At 44.4% G+C, this 19,320-nt stretch overlaps 1 protein-coding gene across 2 annotated transcripts; it reads left to right on the top strand.

Moving 5' to 3' along the window:
• The first annotated feature begins 276 nt into the window (after nt 1-276).
• On the top strand, nt 277-18,957 carry LOC143933995 (uncharacterized). Of its 2 annotated transcripts, none has more exons than XM_077457220.1 (4): nt 277-411; nt 11,753-11,815; nt 17,485-17,647; nt 18,576-18,957. In XM_077457220.1, the coding sequence occupies exons 2-4, from the start codon at nt 11,767-11,769 to the stop codon at nt 18,766-18,768; spliced, it is 405 nt and encodes a 134-aa protein (XP_077313346.1). In that variant the 5' UTR covers nt 277-411; nt 11,753-11,766; the 3' UTR covers nt 18,769-18,957. The 2 variants fall into 2 exon arrangements, with proteins under 2 accessions (XP_077313346.1, XP_077313347.1); XM_077457221.1 differs by having other exon boundaries at nt 284-411; nt 17,488-17,647.
• The last annotated feature ends 363 nt before the right edge of the window (nt 18,958-19,320 follow it).

Here is a 19,320-nt window from a genome sequence, read left to right as displayed (position 1 = left end):
ATTGAACTTCCTCTTTCTAGTCCCGTCGTACGTGTTGTACGTCACCGCATTCTTGACGGTCGGAATTTGGTGTGACCGTGTGTATGCAAGACAGCTTGAGCGAAATCCCGTCAGAATTCCGTCAGGAAAACCATCAGAGCTTTTTCCTACCAAAATTCCGATGTGTACGCGGCATCACTGTCCTCACATAGCCAGATTGATGTGTCAATACTGTGAAATCCTCAACAAAGCAATTATAATAAGACCACAGCTCACACTGTAGACGTAAACCTGGCTTGTACAACCTCATCCATTTGTCAGAGAGGTCAATGACTGGACATTGATATGAAACTGCTGACGGGTCTGCAGTTTAAAGACAAAAAAGGCATTGCAACTTCGTGGAGACAGAGGAGGACTGGGAAGGAACGACAGGTACAGTAAAAAAAATTAACTTTTTGAGAGTCAGGAATCATATAAAAAATACTTAATGCATTGAAACTACCTAAAACTTTTTTTTTTTAAATTTATGTATGGATGTGGTTAGCTTACTAAAGGTGGTCTGTCATTTTTTTAAATTCATTTCTCAGTTTAAAATTCTTTTGTCAGTGGTAAATGCCTAATGATTCTGCGGTTCCTTTTTAAAATAATCGTGCCAAAAAAAAAGCAGATCTTGGGCTGTTCTAATTTCACATCTACCTTAAAGCCTCATACATGCGATCAGATTTTCCGACGGGAATTGTGTGATGACTGTTGGTAAAATCCGACCGTTTGTACGCTCCATCAGAATATTGTTGTTATTTTCCATTTACAAATGTTGGATGGCAAGCTTTAAAATTTTCCACGGACATTTAAATGTCTGTTGTTGGATTTTCCGAGCGTGTACACAAGTCCGTCAGACAAAAGTCCAAAGTACAAAAGCATGCTCGGAAGCAAGGATGAGCTGGAAGCAGTCAGCCTTGTAAACTAACGCTCGTAATGGAGAATTAACATTTGTGACGTGGCAATTTATGAAATCTCAAAATGCAGCGTGCTTCTCTTCTGCTTTATTTAATGGGATAATAATGAAGCTGCTTTGCTGGTGGTACTGATGGAGTTATGGCAAACGTATTTTAACCAATTAAGGAGCCTCTTTTGGAGATGTGTTGTTTACAAGTTAAAAACAGTTTTTTTTTTTTTTTTTGCTGGGAAAATTACTTAGAAAAGAAATGTATAATGTTTGGGGGTTCGAACACCCTAGAGAATAAAATGGCAATACTTTCTGTCACACCGTGGTCTTAGCCCTTGTACACACGGTCGGCGATTCCAACGAAATGTGTCCGATCGGACCGTTTTGTCGGATATTCCGACTGTGTGTGGTCTACATCGGACTGTTTCCGTCGGAGTATCCGACGGACCAAGTTTTCCAACTTGTTGGTAAAATTTTCAGACAAAATGCTCCGATCGGACATACTCCGATCATGTGTAGAGAATTCCGATCGGACAAAGTGCCATGCATGCTCATATCAAATTCCTACACCAAAGCTATTGGCTACAAGCCTGAACGTAGTCCCGTCGTAACGAAATAACGTCATCACGTCGGATTTTCTGACAACTTTGTCCGACCGTGTGTATGCAACAGTTTCGGACAAAATACGACGGACAAAATCCGATGGATTTGGTTGTCGGAATCTCCGACCGTGTGTACAAGGGCTTACAAGAGCACTTTTTTGGGGAAAAAAATCACGTTTTTGAATTAAAAAATAAGACAACAGTAAAGTTAGCCCACATTTTTTTTTATATTGTGAAAGATGATGTTACACAGAGTAAATTGATACCCAACATGTCACGCTTGAAAATTGAAATGGCGACAACCTTTTACCCTTAAAAATCTCCATAGGCAATGTTTAAAAAATTCTACAGGTTGCATGTTTTGAGTTAGAGAGGTCTCAGGCTAGAATTATTGCTCTCACTCTACCGATCGTGGCAATACCTCACATATGTGGTTTGAACATTGTTTACATATGCGTTCGCTTCTTCATGCCAGCTCGGGGGGATGGGGTACGTTTAAAAAAAAAATGTCACTTTTATTCCTATTATAAGGAATGTAAACGTCCCTTGTAATAGAAGAAAAGCATGGCAGGTCCTCTGCAATATGAGATCTGGGGTCAAAAAGACCCCAGATACCATATTTAAACTAAAATGCAATAAAAAAAAAGTCATAAAAAAAAATGGCCCTTGAAGAGCTATGCAGTGGTATGGAGACAGGTGGGGGCCATCTTTCCCTCCCTCAGCTCCATGTCAGGCTAGGGAGAGGATCCCAATTGCCTCCGCCCCTACGATGGTGCCGGTAAGCGGCAGAGGGCACTGGAGCATGGCAGGAGTGGGGAGGGCCCTTAATGCCACTGATAAAAGTTATCTTGTGTTGAATCCGCTACAGAGACCACTTTTATCTTGAAGTTGACCACCTGCTGAAGAAGAGCACACCGGGGTTTCATAACAACGATATTCTTCTTCAAAATACCGACGTATATAGTCGGTGGGTCGGTCTGGAAGTGGTCAAAAACTATCAATAAATGGTGTATTACATGCTCTTCATACTCACTCAGTCACTATGGGATGCGTTTTCTGTATTCTGCAAAAAAAACTGTCTGATCTCTTTCTCCCCCTTTTGTCCATGTCCCCACTGCAGTTGGGGATTTTGCAGAGCAGTGCATGCTCAGTTTTCAGTGAGTTTCTTTGCTATCCCCATCACATCTGAGCAGCCCATATAACTATGGAGTCACACATGTGGGTGTATACACAGTGATACATGACAGCCTACTCCCATCCTCCTCCATGCGCACTAACCAGCTAAACACAATGGGGATGAGATATTACATGTAGATTAATAGTGGCTTCACCTTCCTGTTATTCTAAGACACAGGTTGGAGGGGCATGACTGTAATTGGCAGAAATCTGGCCACATCATGTTATTGGCAAAAAATAAGAAACATTTAAGTTCAAATATATACCTGCATGACAATTTAAAACAGTTTATAGATATTAATTATGTATTTTTACTCTGCATTCCAAAGGCTGTTTGTTTTTATTTATTTTTTATTTTGAACGTGACCAGCAACAGAGGACTAGAAGCTGCTCCTGCTTATGTTTCCCTGCAGACAGGCTAGGAAAGAACTGGGTCATACGACAGCTGTTTATCAATTAGGAAAGAAGATACTTGGATTTTTTTAATTAAAATAATTACAATGCCATCATCCACATACAGAAATAGAAGGGAGAATGTGCAAAATCTGGTGCAGCTGTGACTGGTAGCCAAGCAGTTTCTAACTCCATCTTGTTCAGTTAAAGCGGACCTTCAGTAATTTTTTTCAACTCTACATCTATTAAATCTTCTGGTCATGTTGTTTTAACTTTAACCACTTCAGCCCCGGAAGGATTTGCCCCCTTCCTGACCAGAGCAGTTTTTGCTATTTGGCACTGCGTCGCCTTAACTGACAATTTCGCAGTCGTGCGATGCTGTACCCAAACAAAATTGACGTCCTATTTTTCCCACAAATACACCTTTCTTTGGGTGGTATTTGATCACTGCATTATTTTTTTTTTACTCACCTCTAAACAAAAAAAGAGCGTCAATTTAAAAAAAATAACGCAATATTTTTTACGTTTTGCTATAATAAATATATAAAAACATTTTTTTTCCTCAGTTTAGGCCGATAGGTATTCTTCTACATATTTTTGGTGAACAAAAAAAAAATTGCAATAAGTGTATATTGATTGGTTTGCACAAAATTTATAGCGTCTACAAAATAGGGTATAGTTTTATGTAATTTTTAGCATTCATTTTTTTATTTTATTTTATTATTAATGACGGCGATCTGCAATTTTTATGGTAACTGCGACATTATGGCAGACACATTTTACACTATTTTGGGACCATTGTCATTTATATAGCGATCAGTGCTATAAAAATGCACTGATTACTGTGTAAATGACAATGGCGGTGAAGGGGTTAACCACTAGGGGGCGATGAAGGGGTTACGTGTGTCCTAGGGAGTGATTCTAACTGGGGGGGGGTGGGCTTCATTACATATGACAGCGATCACTGCTCTCGATGACAGAGCGCAGTGATCTCTGTCATGTCACTAGGCAGAACGGAGAAATGCCTTGTTTACAAAGGCATCTCCCCATTCTACCTCTCTGTGACATGATCGTGAGAACCCGGTGGACATCGAGTCCACGGGACCCGCGGTCACGGAAAACACGGCGGGTCCACACGTGCCCCCAGCCCCGCTTCTTAAAGGGGAAATACCTGTACACCCTTTTGCCCACTCGTGCCATTCTGCCGACATATATCATCGTGCAGCAGTTGGGAAGCGGTTAAATAGTAAACCTATTTTTTAAATAGGTAAATACCTTATACAACCACTTCCTGTTTGTAAGGCTGGGTTCACACTGCTGCGGTTTATGAGATCGGATGTGATTCGCACCGCACTGCAGTGCAAATCACATGTGATCTCTGTGCGATGCGATTTCAGCCATACAGATAGTATGGCTGAATTTGCATCACATCCGGCCCAAACTCGCACAGGACCCTTTTTTGGTCCGCAGCAAAATCGGATCGCATGGGTGTTCACACCATGCGATCCGATTCCTGTCCGAGTTTGCAGATCGCACTGTGATATGCAAACTGATTTGGAGGTGTCATTAACTTTTCACTGACACTCCCAGCAGTTCACATAGGGCAGTGTGAACTGCCGCTGGGAGGCATGCGATGTGAGTGTGAACCCAGCCTTAAAGTGGTTGTAAACCCACAAAAAAAAAAAAACTGTAAGACAAAGGCATAATGAGCTAGTATGCATAGCATACTAGCTCATTATGAAATACTCACCTTAGATCCAAGCCCCTGTAGCAGTTTAATAATACACCGCTCCAGCCGACAACATCGCTCCCGGAGTTACTTCCGGGTATCGTAGGCTCCGGATTGGCTGGAGCAACGATGACTTCACTCCCGCTCATGTGCGCACAAGCCACCGGTAATGGCACACTAGCTGAAGAAACGCCACGTATGTGCCATTGCTTCAGTGCACATCTGTCAATGACGTTGGCACATGCTGATACAGGGGATATCTCCTAAACTATGCAGGTTTAGAAGATATCCGGGGTAGCTACAGGTAAGCCCAATTATAGGCTTACCTGTAACAAAAAGTGGTTGTAAAGGGTTTAACCACTTCAGCCCCGGAAGGATTTACCCCCTTCCTGATCAGAGCGCTTTTGCCATTAGGCACTGCGTTGCTTTAACTGACAATTGCTTTCTTTTGGTGGTATTTGATCACCTCTGCGGTTTTTATTTTTTACGCTATAAACAAAAAAAGAGTGACAATTTCGAAAAATAAAACGCATTTTTTTTTACTTTTTGCTATAATAAATAGCCCCAAAAAATATATACAATACAATTTTTTTTCCCCTCAGTTTAGGCTGATACGTATTCTTCTACATATTTTTGGTAAAAAAATAAAATCGCAATAAGCGTTTATTGATTGGTTTGCGCAAAAGTTATAGCGTCTACAAAATAGGGGATAGTTTATGGCATTTTTAATAATACTTTTTTTTTTACTAGTAATGGCGGCGATCAGCGATTTTTTATCGAGACTGCGACATTATGGCGGACACATCGGACAATTTTGACACATTTTTGGGGCCATTGTCATTAATACAGCGATCAATGCTATAAAATTGCATTGATTACTGTAAAAATGTCACTGGCAGCGAAGGGGTTAACCACTAGGGGGCGGGGAGGGGTTAAGTGTATCCTAGGGGCGTGTTACTGTCTGGGGGCGTGGCTGTGTGTGACAACACACTGATCATTGCTCCCGATGACAGGGAGCGGGTATCCCCGTGGCGATCGAGTCCACGGGATCCGCGGGCACGGTCATGGAGCGAGCGTCAGGCGAGCGCTTGGGGACACACCGGGAAATTCAAAGTAACGTACGGGTACGTTACTTTGCCCAGCCGTGCCATTCTGCCAACGTATAAGTACAGGAACAGGTCGGGAACCAGTTAATAAGCCTAGGCTTATGACGTCATGCACGTTCGTGAGAGTTTGCCAGGAAGGGAGGGGGGATGAGTCATAAGCAGGCCAATGAGAGATGCAGAGCTGGAGGTGTGCTTGTGTGTGTCTGTGTAAATCCAGGAAATGAACATGCAGCAGTTAAAATGGCTGCAGCCAGACTCAGTGGAGGGCAGGGGCGGACTGACCCATTGGTCATTCAGTCCGTGGCTGTCCCAACGAGAGGCTGTAATAATACTGTTAACAGCGCGCTGCTCTCCGCCGGCTCCTCCTTCCTTCCCGCCCGTCGCTGGTGCTTGCACTGTACACTACATCACCTAGGACGGACGAGAAGGGAGGAGGGGTCGGCGGGGAGCAGCGCGCTGTTAGCGGTATTGATTACAGGCATGACCGGGGTGAGTAAAACATTTTTTACTGGAGGCCCGCCATTGGAGGGAGGGGGTGACTGCAGTACAGATGTATGGGCCCCGGGCCAGTCTTCAGTGTGCTCTCCACACTAACCCCCTGTATGCTCTCCCCCCACAGTGTTCCCCTGTGTGTCCCCCTCCCCAGTGTCCCAATGTGCGTCTCCCCCAATGTCCCCCTGTTTGTCCTCCCCGTGTCCCCCTGTGTGTGTCCCCCCCAGTGTGTGTCCCCCCCAGTGTCCCTCTGTGTGTGTCCCCCTGTGTGTCCCCCCCGTGCCCCCTTGTGTGTCCCCTCCCCAGTGTCCCCCTGTGTGTCCCCTCCCCAGTGTCCCCCTGTGTGTCTCCTCCTCAGTGCCCCCCTGTGTGCCCCCCTGTGTGTCCCCCCAGTGTCCTCTTGTGTGTCCCCTCCCCAGTGTCCCCCTTGTGTCCCCCACCAGTGCTCCCCTGTGTCCCCCAGTGTCCCCACCAGTGTTCCCCGTGTCCCCCCGCAGTGTTCCTCTGTGTGTCCCCCCAGTGTTCCCCTGTGTGCCCCATGCCCCCCCAGTGTCCCCCTGTGTACTCCCCCCCTGTGTCCCCGTGTGTTCACCCCCCACCCAGTGTTCCCCTGTGTGCTCCCCCCACAGGGTCCCCCTGTGTGCTCCCCCCAGTGTTCCCCTGTGTGCCCCCCACAGTGTCCCCCTGTGTGCTCTCCCCCAGTGCCTCCCTGTGTGTGCCCCCCTCCAGTGTCCCCCTGAGTGCTCCCCACCCCCACAGTGTCCACCCTGTGTGCCCCCCCTCCCCAGTGTCCCCCTGTGCCCTCTCCCCTCCCAGAGTCCCCCTGTGTGTTCCCCACCCCCCCACAGTGTCTTCCTGTGTACTCCCACCCCCCACAGTGTCTTCCTGTGTGCTCTCCACCCCCCACAGTGTCCCCCTGTGTGCTCCCCACCCCCCACAGTGTCCCCCTGTGTGCTCCCCACCCCCTCAGTGTCCCCCTGTGTGCTTCCCCCTCCCAGGGTCTCCCTGTATGCTCCCCCCAGTGTCCCCCTGTGTGCTTTCTCCCTCCCCAGTGTCCCCCGGTGCCCTCTCCCCCCTACAGTGTCCCCCTGTGTGCTCCCCCCAGTGTGTCTTCCTGTGTGTTCCCCACCCCCCACAGTGTCCCCCTGTGTGTTCCCCACCCCCCACAGTGTCTTCATGTGTGTTCCCCACCCCCCACAGTGTCTTCCTGTGTGTTCCCCACCCCCCACAGTGTCTTCCTGTGTGTTCCCCACCCCCCACAGTGTCTTCCTGTGTGTTCCCCACCCCCCACAGTGTCTTCCTGTGTGTTCCCCACCCCCCACAGTGTCTTCCTGTGTGCTCCCCATCCCCCACAGTGTCTTCCTGTGTGCTCCCCACCCCCCACAGTGTCTTCCTGTGTGCTCCCCACCCCCCACAGTGTCTTCCTGTGTGCTCCCCACCCCCTAAGTATCCCCCTGTGTGCTTCCCCCTCCCAGGGTCTCCCCTGTGCTCCCCCAAGTGTCCCCCTGTGTGCTTCCCCCCTCCCCAGTGTCCCCCTGTGCCCTTTTCCCCCCTACAGTGTCCCCCTATGTGCTCCCCACCCCCCACAGTGTCCCCCTGTGTGCTCTCCACCCCCTCAGTGTCCCCCTGTGTGCTCTCCACCCCCTCAGTGTCCCCCTGTGTGCTCCCCACCCCCTCAGTGTCCCCCTGTGTGCTCCCCACCCCCTCAGTGTCCCCCTATGTGCTCCCCACCCCCTCAGGGTCTTCCTGTGTGATCCCCCAGTGTCCCCTTGTGTGATTTCCCCCCCTCCCCAGTGTCCCCCTGTGCCCTCTCCCCCTCCCCAGGGTCTCCCTGTATGCTTCCCCCCCACAGTGTCCCTCTGTGTGCTCTCCCCCCAGTGACCCCCTGTTTGGTCCCCCCAGTGTGCTCTCCAACCCCACAGTGTCCCCCATGTGCTTTCCCCCTCCCCCAGTGCCCCCCTGTGCCCTCTCCCCTTCCCAGGGTCTCCCTGTGTGCTCCCCCCAGTGTCCCCCTGTGTGCTTCCCCCCCTCCCCAGTGTCCCTCTATGTGCTCTCCAACCCCAGTTTCCCCCTCCCAGGGTCTCCCTGTGTGCTGTGCTCCCCCCAAATGTCCCCCTGTCCAGGTGTGGCTTGGGACGCAGGGGGCCCCATGATCTTCTATTGCCCGGGGGCCCCATCAGTTGTCAGTCCGCCCCTGGTGGAGGGAGATTTATGCAGCATATTTGGCAAGTACAGAATCAAAGTATATATAAAATAATATGCAAAGTGGTTGGAGGGAAGCTTCAGAATGGCAAAGATGTTTTTATTACAAATTATGTGAGCAGACTGCAGTTCTTAAACTTTGACAAAAAAACTGAAAGTTGATTGGTTTCTATGTAGAGCTGCACCAGACTTTGCACACTATAGTTTTAGTAAACCAACCCCTCCGTGTTTAGTATCACTTTAAGCGTGTCTAAACCCAAAAGCAAAATGTAATATATTGCATCTTTCCAATCCTTAAATGTGGCGGCTGCATTCGTTTAACCACTTACAGACCGGACCATTTTGCTGGTCAAAGACCAGGCCACTTTTTGCGATTCAGCACTGCGTCGCTTTAACTGACAATTGCCCGGTTGTGCGACGTGGCTCCCAAACAAAATTGACGTCCTTTTTTTCCCCACAAATAGAGCTTTCTTTTGGTGCTATTTGATCACCCCTGCGGTTTTTATTTTTTGCGCTATAAACAAAAATAGAGCGACAATTTTGAAAAAAACGCATTATTTTTTACTTTTTGTTATAATAAATATCCCCCAAAAATATATAAAAAAACATTTTTTTCCCTCAATTTAGGCCGATACGTATTCTTCTACATATTTTTGGTAAAAAAAATCGCAATAAGCGATTATTGATTGGTTTGCGCAAAAGTTATAGCGTTTACAAAATAGGGATAGTTTTATAGCATTTTTATTAATAATTTTTTATTATTTTTTTTTTTTACTAGTAATGGCTGCGATCAGCGATTTTTATTGTGACTGCGACATTGTGGGGGACCCATCGGACATTTTGGACGCATTTTTGGGACCATTGTCATTTATACAGTAATCACTGCTATATAAATGCAGTGATTCCTGTGTAAATGACGCTGGCAGTGAAGGGGTTAACCAGTGGGTGGCAGTGTAGGGATTAAGTGTTCCTAGGGGTGTGTTACTAACTGTGGGGGGGTTGGGCTTTCATTTAGTGAACACTGATCTCTGCTCCAATCACATGGAGCAGAGATCAGCGTCACTAGTTGCTAGGCAAAATGGAGAAATGCTGTTTACACGGCATTTCCTCCATTCAGCCGTCCCGTGAGACGATCGCGGGTATGCCCGCGGCGATCGAGTTCGCGGGTCCCGCGACCGGACTCACGGGGGTCCCGACCAGCGCGGAAGCGCACCACCGGCGGCGCGCTCCCGATGGCAGGGCGGCATTGAAGATTGGACGTACCTGTACGCCAATATGCCTGCCCGTGCCATTCTGTCGACGTACATCGTCGTGCGCTGGTCGGGAACCGGTTAAAGAAAAAAAAAAGTATTATTTTTTCTCCTGATTCAGCTAGTGCCAAACTTCCTATTTTAGGGTGTCTCCACTCTGGATGGAGGAGCAGTGGAGACACCTTTGGACAGCAGCATTGTCAGTCTGGGGAGAGGGGAGCGTCAGACAAGCAGATTCAGATGGACTTGGGTAACAAAGCTGAAGTTCAGATAACACTTTATAAGTGACTGCAACAATAGTCATGTTCCTTTTGGGATAAAAGTTTTAAATAAAATCTGACCATTGTAAGCTCCGCTATCAGTGGTAAGGGTTGTCTCAACCCTCTAACTTCTACTTTTGCTGGACAGCTTGGTCTGTTAGAGGAAGTTGAAAAATAACAAGACTTACTGGCTGGATCTCCAGGAGAAAATACAAGGAAAAAAGGCCTAAAAAAAAATAAAACAAATGCAGCCACCACATCTAAGGACTGGTAATCTGCAACATATTGCTTCTGTGCAGTTTAGATATGCTTTAATATGTATTCAGTGTGTTTAAGAAATGTAACTGTCATGGGAAATACAAAGACTGAAACTGCTGAGCTCACTTTAAAAAAATGTCATGCTGGCCCTCCGGCTTTACTTATTTAAAATGTATGCAGAGAATGCCCAACTCGGCTAATGGGTCAGCATAACAGTCAGGCAATTAGCATTTAAAAAATATGTTTGCTATATGAATTTCAGTGCCTGCTTATGATGACAGAACACAATATGCCCCCCTCTCCAGAAATGATGCTTAACCACTACAATACAGGGCACTTTCACCCCCTTCCTTCCCAGCCCAATTTTCAGCTTTCAGCGCTCTCGCTCTTTCAGTGACAATTGCGTGGTCATGCTACACTGTACCCAAATGAAATTGTTATCATTTTTTTCGCACAAATAGAGCTTTATTTTGGTGTTATTTATTCACGACTCCGTTTTTTTTTTTTTGCGATATAAGCGCAAAAATAGCGGAAATTTGGAAAAAAAACTATATTTTCTTTTTTCTATTTGAAAAGAAATCCAATAAAATCAAATTTTGTCATAAATTTAAGCCAAAATGTATTCTGCTACATGTTTTTGGTAAAAAAAATTCCGTTAAGTGTATAATAATTGGTTTGTGTGATCACGGACATATGTACGCAAATGATCATGTACATATGTGTGCAGGTGATCACGTACATATGTGTGCAGATAATCATTGGGACATGTGATTTTAGTGGGACATATGTGGGGGACATGTTTTTATTATTAGGGACATGTGTTTTTATTATTTGGGGACATGTATGTTTTGGGGACATGTGTGTTTTGGGGACATATGTGGGGACTGTGTTTGTACTGTGTGGTGTGTTGTGTGTGTACACTACACTGATGATCAGTGAGTAAAAAGCTGTAAAAAGCAGCCCATACTCACTGATCATCAGCCGGCTGCAGCGATCTGCTCTCTTCTCCTCAGCGGTGACTTCCGTGTGAGGAGAGGAGAGCCGATTGCCTAGCAACCGGCTGTTTGTTTACATCACATGACGGCCGTGATTGGACACGGCCGTCATGTGATCAGGAGGGCCAATCACAGAGCCCTCCTGCCGATCTGAGATGTGCCGTGTCCGGGTGACACGAGCACATCGGGATCGCGCCGCTGCGCGGGCGCGCGCGCGCGCGATCCCGCTGCTCCTGAATGACGTTCCCAAACGTCCTATCAGGAGCAGGCGGCTCCCACCCGGCCGTATATACGCATTGGCCGGGTGGGAAGTGGTTAAATATACATAACATGTAATAATAGTTTTTCCCATTTTGCACATTAGGACATCTCTACACAATGCAGATCACAGTCCGTGTTTGGAATGTGGCACTCGTATGTCTGCTAGGTAAGTGATTTGCATGTGTCCTTTTAGAACTTAAATCAAACTTTTTCTGTCTGTGTATCATTGGTGGGGAGATCCCTTCCTTCCTGTCCCAGAGACACAACAGGAAGTAAGAAGGAATCTCTACAAAGCTCTCAAAACTGTGGACCTTGCCTTTATCTGGCACTATTTCTTCCACTGACACCAATGATAGGATACGCCGCACACCTGAACTCTGTATTTTCTTTGCAGTGCACTTGAACTCTGCACTCTCTAGGTAGCCCATACCTGAACTCTGCACTCTCTAGGTAGCCCATACCTGAACTCTGCACTCTCTAGGTAGCCCATACCTGAACTCTGCACTCTCTAGGTAGCCCATACCTGAACTCTGCACTCTCTAGGTAGCCCATACCTGAACTCTGCACTCTCTAGGTAGCCCATACCTGAACTCTGCACTCTCTAGGTAGCCCATACCTGAACTCTGCACTCTATAGGTAGCCCATACCTGAACTCTGCACTCTCTAGGTAGCCCATACCTGAACTCTGCACTCTCTAGGTAGCCCATACCTGAACTCTGCACTCTATAGGTAGCCCATACCTGAACTCTGCACTCTCTAGGTAGCCCATACCTGAACTCTGCACTCTCTAGGTAGCCCATACCTGAACTCTGCACTCTCTAGGTAGCCCATACCTGAACTCTGCACTCTCTAGGTAGCGCATACCTGAACTCTGCACTCTATAGGTAGCCCATACCTGAACTCTGCACTCTATAGGTAGCCCATACCTGAACTCTGCACTTGCATGTGTGTTTGAGCTGTGTTTACTAAAAAGCGCGTGACCTGTTTGGACCCCAATGCAACATAAGCATGCCTCCATCCCTATAATGATAAAAGAAAAGTGAAAGTGGATTGTGGGACTTTAAATGAGGCATGGATATGTATTTGAAATGGTCTGGGATACCTGAAATATTATTCATTGTCACTGTCCCTGCGGGAAAATCTGCATACCCATAAAGAATTGCTAATCAATCCAATAAATTAAATACAAATACTGAATAGTAGGTATATATAATGTATCATAATATATAATACATGGATCATGCAACAAGAAGCATAATTAATTGTAGTAATAATCATATTGACATATTTAATGTATATAATGGATAGACATAATTGGTACAAGCAATCACAATTAAAAAATTCAATGGACATACAGAACAGGTGAACATGGTTATCCTAATAAATATAACAATAAATTAATAAAAGAAATTCATGATTGTAGCAAACTTGGCTTGGCATCCCTGAGTATGGACTCTACGCGTTTCATGGCGATGACGGTTCATTCAGTGTCACCATCCTATTCCTTTTTGGGTCTGCTGGGTGACTTATCTGAACGTGGCCAAAGGTAATGCATTCACATTCAACACCTGCTCTCTTTTAGAAAGCAATAATTTTTCATTTGAGACTGTGACCGACCAATTTACTCATTTATTTCATCTCTCTATTTAGCGATTTTTTGATGCATCCCACTCCTGATGATTGGCTGAAATCGCCATGAAACACGTAGAGTCCATACTCAGGGATGCCAAGCCAAGTTTGCTACAATCATGAATTTCTTTTATTAATTTATTGTTATATTTATTAGGATAACCATGTTCACCTGTTCTGTATGTCCATTCAATTTTTTAATTGTGATTGCTTGTACCAATTATGTCTATCCATTATATACATTAAATATGTCAATACGATTATTACTACAATTAATTATGCTTCTTGTTGCATGATCCATGTATTATATATTATGATACATTATATATACCTACTATTCAGTATTTGTATTTAATTTATTGGATTGATTAGCAATTCTTTATGGGTATACAGATTTTCCCGCAGGGACAGTGACAATGAATAATATTTCAGGTATCCCAGACCATTTCAAATACATATCCATGCCTCATTTAAAGTCCCACAATCCACTTTCACTTTTCTTTGAGCTGTGTTTAGCTGCACATACCCATGACCCAAAGGTTAAGAAGAGAGCTCAACCCAGGTCCTCATATACTACTAATGTGTTGTGCTTGAATATAAAACTAATAAATGAAAAATGCAAATCAGTCCATGTGTCTTCAAAACAGCCTGAAAAAAAGCAGCTCCATTCACTCCAGCATGAAAGGCGGAGGGCTTTCACACTGGAGCAGTGCACTGGCAGGGCATCAGAAAAAGCCCTGCCAGCAGCTTCTTTGCAGCGGCGAAGGAGTAGTGAACTCACCGCTTCCTCCACCGCTCCTGATATACCACCAGCAAAACGCCTCTGCGGCGGCATTTTGCGGGTGGATTTAACCCCTTTTCGGCCACTAGCGGGGGGTTAAAACCACCCCACTAGTGGCCGAATAGCGCTGCTAAAACGACAGTAAAGTGGCGCTAAAAATAGTGCTGCTTTATTGCTGACGTAAAAGAGCTGAATTGTACAAAAAAAACAAGAGCAGCCTCCTTTATATTGGCTTTTGGAATTTACAAATGCAACAATTTAGAAATCAGATGAAAGGTTTAGCGCTGGAAAACACTTTTTGCTAGATAAAAAGTGCATTTTATATACATCTGTATATATCAGATCAAAATAAGGGACAAATGAGGAGGAATGAGGGACAGAGGAACAAATCAGGGACAGTTGGGAGCTATGCAAATGATATAAGGAACTGCTGACTGACTTAGCGAATGACAGTCCAGAGCACTGTGTTTACTAACAACACAGGTATACAAGAGCAAGGTTTGGGACTTTATATGAAACATGCAGCCAGGGAGGCAACACAGCACAATGATAAACAAGATATTTATGGGGCACACCCTACAAAATGCATAAAGATGGTGCTGCCATCATATATATTGCATAGTGACAAATACATGCAATGTAATACTTAAAGCGGAGGTCCACCCTAAAGTGGACCTTCCGCTCATCGGAACCCTCCCCCCCTCCGGCGCCACAATTGGCACCTTTCAGGGGGGAGGGGGGTGCAGGTACCTGTACAGTACAGGTATCTGCACCCACTTCCGGGATAGCTCTCTGCGGAAAGGGGCGTAGATTACGCCCCTTTCCGAAAGTCCCCCGCTGCCTGCTTGGACACACACAGATCCCAGAGGCAGTGGGGACCGTTCTTATTGCGCAGCGCGACTCGCGCATGCGCAGTAGGGAACCGGGAAATGAAGCCGAAAGGCTCCACTTCCTGATTCCCATACCCAAGATGGTGGCGGCAGCACCCGAGAGACGATCGAGAAATCGGCTTCGGGTGCCGACATGGCAGGCGCGCTGGACAGGTAAGTGTCACTATTTTAAAAGTCAGCAGCTGCAGTATTTGTAGCTGCTGGCTTTTAAAGAAAAATAAAGTCCCGGACCCATTTTCTCTTCTTCTCATACTAACAACACAGGGCTTTGTACACGGAGCAGTGATGTGGCAGTAGCAGCCACATCGATTAATAAAAGCAGCACATATTACACAAGTTACACCCAGTTAACCCTTTGGTTGCCGCTAGATGTTAACCCCTTCCCAGCCAGTGAAATTAGTACAGTGACGTTGTATAGCATTAGCACTGATCACCGTATTGGTTTCACTGGTGATGTCAGTGTCAGTCAGTTCCCAGCCTGTGTCAGATTGGACTCTGCACTATCACAGTCCCACTATAAGTTGCTGATCACTGCCATTAGTAATATTAAAAACAAATCCAGTATATACGCCATAGTTTGTAGATGCTATAACTGTCACGCAAACCAATCAACCAATATACACTTATTGGGATTTTTTTTTTTACCAAAGCAAAGACATGTAGCAAAATACATTTTGGCCTAAATTTTTTATTATTAAATATGTTTTACAGAAAAAAATAAAAATAGTTTTTATCAAAATGTTTGGTCTTTTTTCATTTATATATATAAAAAAAAAAGGTGGTGATTAAATACCACCAAAATAAAGCTGTGTGAAAAAAAATGATATAAATTTAATTTGGGTACAGCGTGTAGTTACCAGTTAAAATAGCGCAGTGCCGAATAGCAAAAAAAGCTCTCGTCATGAAGGGTGTAAAACCTTATTGAGCTTAAGATGTTTTTGAGGTTTTAAAGTGCATAAATATAAAGTGTAAAAAAAGTGCAAAAATGTGCAGGATGACATAACCACCTAGATAGAAGTCTATGTGGTTCTGTCTTCTTGGAACCTCAACTTGCAACCTGAGGTGCTGGCTTTGCTTGTGCATGAACTCTAATAAATAGTTGGCTGTGCACTTCCCAAGTGGGGGCGAAGGATGGATTGGACTGAGGTTATTTAATCATTCAACACTCTATCCAAAAGTAAAATGTTTTTGGCTTGACATACACTTAAATGGTTTACAATCTTTAAAGTGGGACTTTAGTCATAAAATGAAGTCCTGCTAGATCACTTCAGGTTGGCCCCTTTTAAAACATTAAAAATAAATAAATTATACTTTTTTTAAAATCCAGGCTCAACCTACTCAGCAAATGCTCAGTTGATCTCTATTTTTTCGCACTGTGCCAAAAATGTAGAGGCTGATGTGTTGACAGTGTTACCGGTTCTCGACCGGTGCACGTCAATGTACGTCAGCAGAATGGCACGGACAGGCAAATGGGCGTACCTGTACGGCCCTTTTTAGATTTGTCACCATGCCATTGCGTGCACGCCACCTGGCCCGGGACCTCCGTGAGTCGGGTCGCGGGTCCTGTGGACTCGATCGCTGCGGGGATACACGCGATCGTCTCACGGGGAGATGCTAATGTAAACAAGCATCTCCCCGTTCTGCTTAGTGACAGTGTCACTGATCTCTGCTCCCTGTGATCAGGAGCAGAGATCAGTGATGTGTTACACGTAGCCACGCCCCCCACAGTTAGAAACACTCCCCAGGACAAATTTAACCCTTACCCTGCCCCCTAGTGGTTAACCCCTTCACTGCCAGTGGCATTTGTATAGCACTGATTGCTGTATAAATGACAATGGTCCCAAAAATGTGTAAAAAATGTCTGACGTGTCTGCCATAATGTCGTAGTCATGATAAAAAATGCAGATTGCCGCCATTACTAGTAAAAAAAAATATATATATAAAAAAAATGCTATAAAACTATCCCCTATTTTGTAAACACTAACCTTTGCGCAAACCAATCAATAAACGCTTATTGCAATTTTTTTTTACCAAAAATATGTAAAAGAATACATTTTGGCCTAAACTGAGGGAAAAAAATTTTTATATATATTTTTGAGGGATATTTATTATAGCAAAATGTAAAAAATAATGCGTTTTCAAAATTGACACTTTTTTTATAGCGCAAAAACGTTAAAGCGACGCAGTGCCGAATCACAAAAAGTGCTCTGGTCGGGAAGGGGGTAAAATCTTCTGGGGCTGAAGCGGTTAAAGATTTACTGCTGCTCAAGGGTTCTGGGCTTCAGCAAAATGGCAGCCTTCAGCAAGAAGAGATAACAATTCTGAAGACAATTTACATCACACATTTATTTTGGTAGGATAATTATTCCTGTGTAATATATGTTCCTTCCTAAAGAACATTATTTTTTATCGGGTTGTTATGGATAAAGTTCCACTTTAAGATCCCCAAGACCCTTTCTTCAGGCTTATAAACAAAATATACTTATGTATTATTTCTGTGTAACCAATATATTCATTTTTTACATATTGGCCCAGCAGTATGTTCAATCTACCATGTTTCTGGACTTCCCACCGATATGCAGTCTGATGACTGGAGAGCCTCCACCATCCTGACAAGCGTAGTGAGTGATTATGTCACACCATTCACAAAACCAGTGGTAGAGAGGGTCACCAACTCCACTGCCTGGAATTTGTTCGGGTAAGTGACTGCCTTGAAGGTCTCACTGTTAGGTGCAATTGCATTAAATGTAATATTGAACCCTCAGAGTTTTTTTTTTTTAGCTTAGCACAATAAAATAAACATTCTCCAGTATAATATTTGTTACATTTCTTACCCCAGCATTTGGAGTGTAAAGCTCACAATACTGCTGGCTCCTGCTCGCACAGGAAAGAGTTTACAGTGGACAATAACAACAAACAACCCTCAGCATGTGGGGGCATCATGTTCCCATGATCTCCATGTGCTGAAGGTTGTTTGTGTTTTGTTGTTGTTTTTGTTCTCTTAACAATTTTTCTAGTGGGATCTTTATAGCAGCAGGACTTTGCTTAAACCCCTGAGGAAGGAAGGGAATACTGTTACCCCCATTTCCCCCCTTTTTTCCGAAACATGTTGGGATTTTGTACAATCACATCAAGTATATTTCCCCTTTTGGAGTCTATGAGTAATTCAACAAACAAAGCAAATGTAAAAGCAAGTGTATTTGTAATGTATACCCTATGTCTGTAATTTGTATAACATGATGTTGTAATAATAATAATAACAAAAAAAATTACTTTTACATACTCTTGATACTTTTTTCCCTCAAATATAACTTTACCCGTACAATCCCCCGCAGGGAACTCTTTTCTTTACGAAGGAAGGAGCAGAGAGGAGAATAGGAATGCCTTGACATTCTTTGGTGCTCTGTGTTTCTATTGATGCACACAGTGTATGGAGACACCACTCTAGTCCCTGCATGATAGAGTGGCTCCATAAGGCCACTGAAAGAGAAAGTAGCCACCCTCAAACAGGAAATCTGGAGCAGCGGTCATGGCATTAGCTTAAACTGGAACATAGGCTAGGGTACTTTGACATCCTGGAAAATCTAGTTCTACATTATTTCAAATGTTATGTTTCCCATTTTCAGAAGAGCAGCCAATCGGGTACAAGGAGCCATTAACCTGACTGGAGGATTCTTGAACACCTACTATGAAGACCATTTACAGAAGCCGGTGGAGCAGACTAGGGAATGGGTTGAGTATAAAACCAAAACCATACTGGAGAGAATAAGGGAGACATTTCAAAAAGAGGAACATAAAGAACAATCTCAGTACAAATAAACACTACATAATATAAATAAAACTCTGCTTTGTAATGTTGTACATTAAACATTTCAATAAAAAAAAAAAAAAAAAAAAAAAGAAGACATTTTCAAACAACCAATGCAATGAGGTTATTCTGATTCTAAGACCATGCAATTATAACTCTATTGCCTAACAAATAAACTCGATAAATTATTGTTGAAGCGATTTTCGTAGCCTTTGATAATACTTTTAGGCTCAGTTTACACCATACATGTGCAACTGAGAACAGGAGCGTTTCTGTGCATTTCATGAAGGGCAGCCAATTCCTTTCCGTGGTCATCCCTACACACAAGAAATGCTGAAAAGAAGTCCCTGACTCTTTTCAAACAATGTTCTGCACCAGACCGCATGGGTCAATAAATGGCACCACCACTCCTCTGCTAAATGGTAACATGCTTCTATGCATGCTGAGAAAGTGAAAAATGTTGTGTGCATTCCTAAACACAGTACTATGAACCTAGCCTTCGCCTTTTTTACTTACTGTCAAACTTACTCCAAATGCAGGTGGCCAGACACAATAGCTGGCTA

This window comes from Lithobates pipiens, unplaced genomic scaffold (assembly GCF_037356315.1).
Source record: "Lithobates pipiens isolate NorthernLeopardFrog02 unplaced genomic scaffold, aLitPip1_a1.2 Scaffold_27, whole genome shotgun sequence".
Classification (NCBI taxonomy): domain Eukaryota; kingdom Metazoa; phylum Chordata; class Amphibia; order Anura; family Ranidae; genus Lithobates; species Lithobates pipiens.
The sequence above is the reverse complement of the archived record's forward strand: the minus strand, read 5'-3'. Positions and strand labels throughout refer to the sequence as shown.

Bases quoted from the DNA above. Each gene is read 5' to 3' on its own strand.
- LOC143933995 (XM_077457220.1), top strand. From the start codon at position 11,767: ATGCAGATCACAGTCCGTGTTTGGAATGTGGCACTCGTATGTCTGCTA. The intron at 11,816-17,484 runs GTAAGTGATTTG...ATATTGGCCCAG, and splicing joins GGCACTCGTATGTCTGCTAG to CAGTATGTTCAATCTACCAT. The intron at 17,648-18,575 runs GTAAGTGACTGC...TCCCATTTTCAG, and splicing joins ACTGCCTGGAATTTGTTCGG to AAGAGCAGCCAATCGGGTAC.